Source organism: Asterias amurensis, chromosome 1 (assembly GCF_032118995.1).
Source record: "Asterias amurensis chromosome 1, ASM3211899v1".
NCBI lineage: Eukaryota > Metazoa > Echinodermata > Asteroidea > Forcipulatida > Asteriidae > Asterias > Asterias amurensis.
Genome location: NC_092648.1, coordinates 31,588,980 through 31,598,848, shown reverse-complemented (window position 1 = coordinate 31,598,848; position 9,869 = coordinate 31,588,980). Strand labels below are relative to the sequence as shown.

The window sequence follows — 9,869 nt, the reverse complement described above, 5'->3', positions numbered from 1 at the left end:
GCTATTTTTTTCTGTACATAAAAATTGCCACTGGGGATTTGTTTTCTTCTAAATCGATTTTAAAAAGGGAATTCTTAAAAAAAAAAAATACATCTGGAAAGTTTTTAGGATTGCAATTCTAATGTACGGGTAGGTGTTAACGGGCAAAGGATCAGCCCGGCAGCAACTTCGATTTTGCATAAAATTGTATATAAAGGCCTAGTATACTGAAGGTACCCTCACCATGCAGGGCATATAAACAGTGTAAAAGTATGCCTTGATATGAAAAAATAATAATCCCAATACTGTGTGTGTCATGTTTTTGTAACATTGTCCGATTCGGCCTTTATCTACAGAGGGACAACAAACCTCATCCTTTAGAAATGTGTTTGTCGAGAAAATAGTTAGTGTATACTCGTCCGGTAGAAATTAAAACGCAGATTTTTTTTTTTTAAACTTTCTAGGATGACTAAACATTTTATTAAGTGCCCTTTTAACAGCCAAATACACAATGCCTCTGGAAATGTGTACTTAATTTCTTTGTTCACCTTACGGGGAAATACATACCCCTTATTGTCAATGCTTGTTTGTGAATAGAAAAAAATACAATGGCAGCTATAATCATGTATTTTAGTATTAGGTACCGGTTGAAAGGTATTTTTTGTGATAAAAAAAAACCCCGCATACTCTTTGAGAAACCTTTTTTTTTTGCAGTTCCAAACTATACAGAATCGGCGGAACTAAGCTCTCAACAACAGTTGGGCAGGTTCCAATTGATAGGCTGTCTATACCAGACAAACAACTTGCATTTCATTCCATTCGATTAAGTATTAGAGAACAAACTTGGTGAATTGAAAGATTATGTCATATATCCATCTTGAGAAAATTACCTAGAGTTGTTAAGTCAAACCCATGTGCCAGATAATTATGAGCAATGCTGAAAAATCGATAATGCTAGTCCTTTATAGCTATCGCTCATCTCACGACATCTAATTATTGCGTAAAGTTGTACACCACTCAAAATGTGAGTGACACACCACTGGACGCACCTTGTAAAGTTTCGTGACATCGGCTGCCCAGCTAAAGGGGGCCTATCCAAAAGTCGTGTATCGTTCGGAGTCGTCTTTACCTTTGTACTTTTTGAGTACTTAAAAAAAAAAAACCTGTTTTTTTTATGGCTGTAGGCCTACTTTGTGAGTATTATACTCGTTTTTATGCCAAGAACTTTAAAGTTCAAGGTAACAGTTGACTGAACATGGTTGTCGCTGTATTTGGTTAAATTTGAAGTTATTGGCCTGTGTTCACACATCGAGCTGGACCAGGAAGAAGCAAAGCACAAACTACACTGTATAGGCCTACGGCAAAACATTTTAAACTATTTGAACTAAGTTCGACTGAAATGACAACATGTCGGTGAATAGTACCCGTTCGAGAGTCGATTTGACGGCTTGGATCACCCGTGCAATATGGATTGTCAGGTTTTTCACTCTTGTGGTTTTCTTGGACCTTGCTGGGGTAAGTCAGTCAAATTATAGATCAGTGTGTTGCGCTGGGTGTGGTTTCAACTTAGAATGAAACTTTGGTGTCAGCGATATTTAGAGCTCTAATTTAAAGTAGGCCTACATGACCAGCACTAATTGGTCAGTAAAAAGCAGTTTGTGTGACCCAACGTATAGGAAAGAAACAAGACGAACCAGCGAAACTTTAATCGGGCATAGGAGTCATGAGAAAATAGTGGAAAAATCTAGCACTCTTCAAGTTTTTGACACTCTCGCTCGAGTTTGAAACTATTTCCCTAAAAACTTCAACATCGTGCAAACAATCATATCTCAAGGAAAGATATTCCATCATCCATCATGACCGCCTTTGTACCAGCTAGGGTAATTTGTTATATGTGAATCTTTGAATATTTATAAATCTTACCAAAAAGTTTAATGTTGTTCACACCCCTAAAAACTGTTACCTGAATTTTCATTTGGTATAAACCCAAAGACTTACACTGAAATTAAAATTCCAAGAAAAGTCTAACAAACTCCTCAAACCTTTGAAAGAGTGAAGGTATAACGTAATGTTAAACACTTTGCACATACATACTGAGATCGACCTGCAATAGTTTTTGCGAGATATTGGTATAAGGTTTTGCTCTTGCGAGTCAGACTCGATGTGGGAAAATAGTGGAACTATGCAAGCCTTTGTTCGTATGTTTTCTTGTGACTCAAAACCAATCGAGCGGATAAATTCCTACGGGTTTGCAATGTTATTGCATGTAGGACCTGTAGGATTGTTGTGTAATTAATGGTTGGTTCACATATAAAGTGCAGTTGTGACTCTTTAGTGATGCACGTATTATAAATTTACATGGATTTGACATTGATGCACCCTTTTCAAGTTCATCGAGCCATGACGAACTTCTGAATATTTTCAAGCCAACCCTGAACCATAATAAAAATGTACTAAGAAATTATATCAAATAGTGTATAGTTTCTCGGTAAATGTTATTTTATACACAATATTTTTTTTAACCACAGAGATTACCCGTCAACGATTCTAATATAACCGTCTGAAGCCCGGTTCATACTTCCTGAATGCGAATTATAAGCGAATTTGACGTCACACCCTCCTTTCGCAGCGATTAGAGCAGAGTAGAGCAGAGTTCAACCGCTGCGAATTGTTCGTTGCGAATTTGTGACGTCAAGATTCGCTTCGCATTCGCATAAGCAGGAAGTATGAACCGGGCTTTACTTGTATTGAAAAGCTTTTCGCAATTCCGACTCTAATCTATTACTATGATTGGGAAGGGAAATAGTCATGAGTGATTTGAAATTGTGTGTAAAAATGGCTATGGGCAAGTAAACGCCATGTCTTTTTAACTTTCCCTGTGGGCTACTAAGAACTGTGCAACCTACTTGTTAACATTCACATATCTCTTCCTTAAATCAGATATGAATATAATAATAAATATTTGTATGTAATAATTTATAATGAACATAACTTATAACTTATAGATGTTTTAACATTTGACAATTAAACTGTTTGTAATCGCTACCATTAATGAAGCAGAAAGATACATTTATGACAACACACGTTCAAAAATATGGCTTCTATATTCCTTTTGGCTAGTAAAATGCACTGCAAATTTGCAAAAAGCTGAAACACAAAGCCTGCTGGTACAACTTAAGTGAAATTAAAACTACCGGTAATCTATGTGTATTTTGTTTTTTTATTATCATAAGGGCCCTGTCACAGTAGGCAAATTTGGAGGCAATTAACATGCAGTGCATAATCCGCGATCACTTTTGGCAGCACAAGAATAATTTTTCAAAGAGTGCGTTACGATCACCAGTAAAAAAAAAAAGCGGGGAAAGTGATAATGGAGATTGCCTGGAACTCGGGTTGCCTGTAAATTGCCTCGTTTGACATGGGCCTTGGGATCCTCGCCATCATAAAAAAAACAAGTATGTAAATTATGACCTCAAACTTTTTTATTCATTTTTCCTTCAGATTGTCACCGGTAGTATCATACTCTTCGGGTGTTCTGAAACTCCAAGTGGTTGTGCTTCGATATACTGCAATGGAACTAACTATACTCGGAGCTGTTCACCTGTACTTGAACCTGTGCCAGTCTATGGTAACAATGATGATAATATGCCGTCAGTGTTGAAACGTGTTTGTAACTTCCAAGAGCCTTCGACAGTGCCAACAAGTGATCCTACAACAGATCCTGCGACAGATCCCACAACAGAACTGACCACTGAACTAACAACAGATCATACAACAGACCCTACAACAGATCCAGCTTCAGATCCCACAACAAACCCAACAGCAGTTCCTACAACAGATCATACCACAGAGCTGACCACAGATCTAACATCAGATCATACTACATATCCCACAACAGTTCCTACAACAGAACTTACAACGAACCCTACAACAGATTATACAACGGAACTGACCACAGGTCTAACAACAGATTCTACAACACATCCTTCAACAGAACGTACAACAGATCTTACAACACATCCTACCGCAGAACCAACAACAGAACCTAAAACAGATCCAACCACAGAATCTACTAAAGATCCTACTACAGATCCTACAACAGATCATACAACAGAACCCACAACACATCCTACTACATATTATCATACAACAAAACTAACAACAGATCCTACTACCGATCTAACAACAGTTCCTACAACAGATTCTACAACAGATCCTACAATAGAACCCACGACAGAACCTGCAACAGAACTGACCACAGACCCAATAGGTCCCACAACAGTTCCTACAACAGATCAAACAACACATCCTACAACAAATCCTAGAACAGATCCTTCTACAGAACCAACAATCAAACCCACAACATATCCTACAACAGATTCTACAACAGATCCTACAACAGAACCCACAACAGAACCTACAACAGAACTGACCACAGACCCAATAGGTCCCACAACAGTTCCTACAACAGATCAAACAACACATCCTACAACAAATCCTAGAACAGATCCTTCTACAGAACCAACAATCAAACCCACAACATATCCTACAACAGATTCTACAACAGATCCTACAACAGAACCCACAACAGAACCTACAACAGAACTGACCACAGACCCAATAGGTCCCACAACAGTTCCTACAACAGATCAAACAACACATCCTACAACAAATCCTAGAACAGATCCTTCTACAGAACCAACAATCAAACCCACAACATATCCTACAACAGATCCTACAACAGATCCTAAAACAGATCCGACTACATTTGTCACAACATATCTTACAACAGAACCTACAGCTGAGCCTACGGCGATCAAAGAAGAAAACAATGGTAAATAAACATTATTGATTACATTAATTTTTCAAAGGTTTCAAATTTCTTATTTTTTGTTTTTAAATTTTAGTGTTTAATGGTTATGGGGAAGTAATAACCCCGGTATGGTTACCCCAGCAGTAAACAGTGTTTTTTTTTTGTTTGTTTTTTTACCACTTTACTGAGTGAGGCTTTGAGGCTCGATTATGAGACATTTAGAGGAAGAGTTTGGCACTTTTGAATGTTTTAGCTAGTATTTAGTAACTTTATGTTTTATATTATTATTATAAACAATTATGTAAGATTTGCTCTACGCAGTGGCCGATGCAGAAACCCAAGGACTACAACAAAACTCCACAGGTACACCTGTGAAAAGGGTTCATTTATCTAAAATGTAATCAAGGGACAGGATTTTTTTCTTCAGCATAGCACCCAGGCTCTGGATTTCACTTTCTGAAAACCTCAGGGAAATACACAACATCTCCCTCTTTCAGCAGCAACTGCAGAAACACCTGTTCACACCTGCGTTCACTGCCACTTGGGAAGTTCCTCATGTTATTGTTATCAGGGGATATCTAAATGTCTCAGCCGAGAGACGAAGCAAAAATTGTAGATATTTTGCTAAACGACACAAGTGTCATGACTGGGACTCGAACCCACACTCTGCTGATTAGAATACTTGCCAACAATGATGAACATTTATCTGAGAAGGATTTGAAACTTTGCATGGTGGAAGTAATAGATAATTTGCGGTAACACCTCATGAAATCTCTTTTGAGTGGGGTGAAAAGAACTGGTGATTAATGACTTTCAATTCAAGAATACATTTATTTCCATACTCTTATAAAAGAATAACGACAGTTACATGTTTTACTGAGTAAAGCAAAACGTTTCTTTAAGTAAGAGTAAACATGAATAAATAAATAGAGTACGGGCCGTTTTGGTAAGCATAAGCTTGTAAAAAACAGCCAGACAGACAAGAAAACAAGACAACCAGACAGACAGACAAACAGACAAAAGGACAGATGAACATAATACATGACACAAATAATTCGTAATCAAAGAGAATTTGCGGTAACACCTACTTACTTACTTACTTCGGACCGTCTATCCAAGAAGCAATTCGACTTTCCAAGTCAGTTGAGAAAGCATTTGTCCAATAGAACGGCTTATGATTTTATGCATGTTGGGGATGGCACATCTTTGTTAACTTGTTGTTGTTATTATTATTATTATTATTATTATTATTATTATTATTATTATTATTATTATTATTATTATTATTATTATTATTATTTGTTATTTTTCTTTTAGTGGACCCAGCTGCATTTGCAGGTATAGCCATTGGTATTGCAGCAGTTGCCGTAGTAGCGACTGCAGCTATAGCTGGTGTTGTTGTTATGAAAGAGTAAGTAACCGTTTCCGACACCGTACACATACATTACAAATAACATAAACCAGAGACATACTCCACTAAAGCCACATAGGCCAAATCCATGATAGAGAAAATGCCCACTACATGATCGAATCAACACACCACAAAATCACAAAAAAGCTAACAATAGTGATTGACTGCATAAACCTGTTTGTGTGTCGTCCGGCAAAACAAACGAGAATGTATTGTCATTTTGAATCAGATCCTTTGATTAAATGTGGAGACAAGTGCACTACAGATGTTTTAGCGCAAACCGCTGCAATTCCCCCAAATTAATAGCAGGATGATATAATAAAACAACCGACCTTTCTATGCCTATAGCTTTGTCCTGCTTCGACACAATACAATATACAACAAATGTTTTATAGAACGGTATTTCGGCGTTTATATCCCCTGAGTTTGCCGAGTTCCCTACAGACGGAAAGATCATTTGAACAAACAAGTAACAACCCTCAGGACATCAACAAACAAACAAACAAACAGACAAAAAAAATGGACGAAGAAGGTAGTAAATGACAACCTCATTCCAAGCGACAAACTCACACATTTTCAAAAGTGATTTTGTAATTGATTGAGTAGGCCTAATTTATGTTTATATTTTAACTTTTTTTTTACAGGGCCTCGTCAGTAATAGCAAACAACGCTCAAGCCTCTCAGGTATTTATGCTTTCTCATTTTATACCGGTTCGTTGCGATTTAAAGATAGGTCCGAGTTCGGCCGAATGGACCCGAAAGTTTTGATTGCAGTTTAAGTTAGCAGCTATAGTTTTATGGATTCGGAATGTAGAGCCATGTCACACAGGGCACTGTTTACGGGTTAATTGGAGGCAACCAAAATATTATATTATGGCCTTTAGGTGCTTAAATGTAAAGGTGTTGCCCGAACAAAACCAACAATGATACTTGGTAAAGTTCATTAAAAACTGAAATTTAGTTATTGGGCCCTAAAATTATCTCACGTCCATCAAACTGCAACTTTGACTTATACGTGCTATTTCAGTGGCATAATGAGGAAGTGAGGAAGAATTACTATTTATTATGGCTTGAAGCAGCATCATTGAGAAAATCAATCTGTACAAAATCTATTGCGGCGAGAATCGGGCAAAAGAACTCTAAAGATGCTACGGTAGCCTCTTATTCTCGCAACAACATTAAACGACCTTTTGATTCAGTTGGTCGAGACGAAAGTAAGAATTAATTGTTGTTATATAGGAAGTGTGCCTCAAGATATGCATTTAAAGACATTGAATATAGAGGCATAAACAGTATACTGTTTGTCTTGACCAACCGAAACTTACTACTTCAAAGCACATTTTTCAACAATTTCAAACTTAAAATTTTTTATTTTTTTTAAACCATCAGAATCTGAATTTTTCAAATCATCCAGCATCACAAGGTTTCCAACCAAACCATGACATGTACAACCCACATATATGGATGAGGAACTATGGGCCGTAACCAATGGCCGTATTACCCACACCGCGGTTAAACATCCCCCGAGTAAAACCGCGGCGTTCAAACGACGACAAACACCGTGTGGTGTGGATGGAGGTTGGAGCAATGAGTGACGGTGTGTACCTACTCACTTCAGTACTGCATTCACAGTGTTCAAACAGGATGTATATAACTGCTTAAGCACAAAAAGTAGCTAACCACCAACTATAAATAATGCTTACAAAAATGTGTTACCAGCCAACATACTATGTCAGATGTACAAGCTGTGTTTGAGTCGTCCTGCCCCTTTTTTGTTTTACTTAGCAGAACAGTTTTAAGCAATGTTTTATGCTTATGGGAAGCTCAAGGAAGTCGGGCTCTGACGTCGCTTCTAAACTCTAAGTGTGATATGGAACATCGATGTCATGCATTCCTCTGATTTTACTTAAAGGAACACGTTGCCTTGGATCGGACGAGTTGGTATATAAAAAGCGTTTGAAACCGTTTGTTATGAAATGCATATGGTTAGAAAGATATTTTAAAAGTAGAATATAATGATCCACACAAGTATCACTCAAAATTGCACGGTTTTCTTTTTACGTCGCGTACTATCACGGTCGGCCATTTATGGGAGTCAAAATTTTGACTCCAATAAATGGCCGACCGTGTTAGTCGACGAGGTAAAAAGAAAACCACTAAATTTCGAGGCAAATGTGTGGAGCACTGTATTCTACTTTTACAACATCTTTCTAACCATATGCATTTTATAACAAACGGTTACAAAACGCTTTTCAAAGACCAACTCAACCGATCCAAGGCAACGTGTTCCTTTAATAACATTATTCAGTCTTACCATTAAGAATAACTATAAATATAAATAGAAGACTTGCGGGTACAACCATGTGTAATATCTCTTTCGAGGGAGTGTGGTATCGACGTTTCGAACAGTATATTCTGCTCGTCTTCATAAGATGAGTCTTGTCATTGTCTGGATTTCCTTCTTTTTTTCCCCTTTTTTTCTTTCTTTTTGAATGACACTTTCGGATCACATAATCGGAAAATTTAGATAATGCATCAGTAAATCAAGCCATGATTTGGCGTAAGGGTGTCTGGTGGTCTAGCTGAGAAATACACACTTTGTTGCATCACTAGAGATGGTACTAATGTTCGCTGACAACCAAGTCTTGGTCACCAATTATCTGAATAGAATCTTCCTGATTGCGGTCAGGTTTCATAGAGGACAATATCGAAACTACTTGCAGTGTCACACAGCCACATTGATGGCCATTTCTCCAGACACACGGTCTTAAAGACACTGGACACTATTGGTAATTGTCAAAGACCAATCTTCTCGGTTTGTGTATCTCAACATATGCATAAAATAACAAACCTGTGAAAATATGAGTACGATCGGTCGTCGAAGTTGCGAGATAATACTGAAAGAAAAATGAAAGTAATTACCAATAGTGTCAAGTGCCTTTAACAGTTTTATGCAAGTTCCCCCCAAACAAGGCTAAAAGCCACTCTAGGTAAGGGGTTACAAGAAGACAATTATTAAACATGAAAATAACTCAGGAGAGGTGGAGGCAGGAACTGATATTTCTCTTTAAAAAAAAAACAGTCCAGATTTTGCGCCATTTTACATGGTTTTGCCCTGTTTACCTAAAAAGATCTCAGCTCAAGCTGACGGTCATTACCCACACTGCATACCAGAACATTCTCTAAGGTTTTGGCATGGTTGTTGCGACAATCAATTAATAATACAGTGAATATGACAATCCGTTTTGTACTCTTCTTATAATTGTAATGTACTTACTAATAAAATATGTATTTAACCTTTAAGTTTTACTTTTGAAATTATGTTGTCAGGGGGACCTATAACAATGTCCTTATTTCAAATCTCCACGTCTGAATATTGCAATTATCAAACCCAGAACAGTCGCAACATGGACATGCACATAACAGGAGGCAATAAATGAAAAATTATTTATTACAAAAGATGAAGTGATCTGTGTTTATTGTTAAACTGCCTAACTTGTCATGAATGTATTATTTTCTTTACTTAATTGAGAAAGTAAGTATTCCCCAGCTTTGTTGCACGAAACAAAAATTACACGTGTATTATGGCAAACTGAGCTTAACTGCTAATTAGAACACGATGCATACTATCGTGTGGGTATGCCATTGCGTCACCGTGTGTAGGCC

At 37.4% G+C, this 9,869-nt stretch overlaps 1 protein-coding gene across 1 annotated transcript; it reads left to right on the top strand.

The window, feature by feature from the left end:
- Nucleotides 1-1,308: 1,308 nt before the first annotated feature.
- LOC139940935 (uncharacterized) lies at nucleotides 1,309-8,104 on the top strand. Its single transcript, XM_071937342.1, has 5 exons — nucleotides 1,309-1,494; nucleotides 3,481-4,813; nucleotides 6,110-6,203; nucleotides 6,848-6,887; nucleotides 7,593-8,104. The coding sequence occupies exons 1-5, from the start codon at nucleotides 1,387-1,389 to the stop codon at nucleotides 7,686-7,688; spliced, it is 1,671 nt and encodes a 556-aa protein (XP_071793443.1). The 5' UTR covers nucleotides 1,309-1,386; the 3' UTR covers nucleotides 7,689-8,104.
- Nucleotides 8,105-9,869: the final 1,765 nt, after the last annotated feature.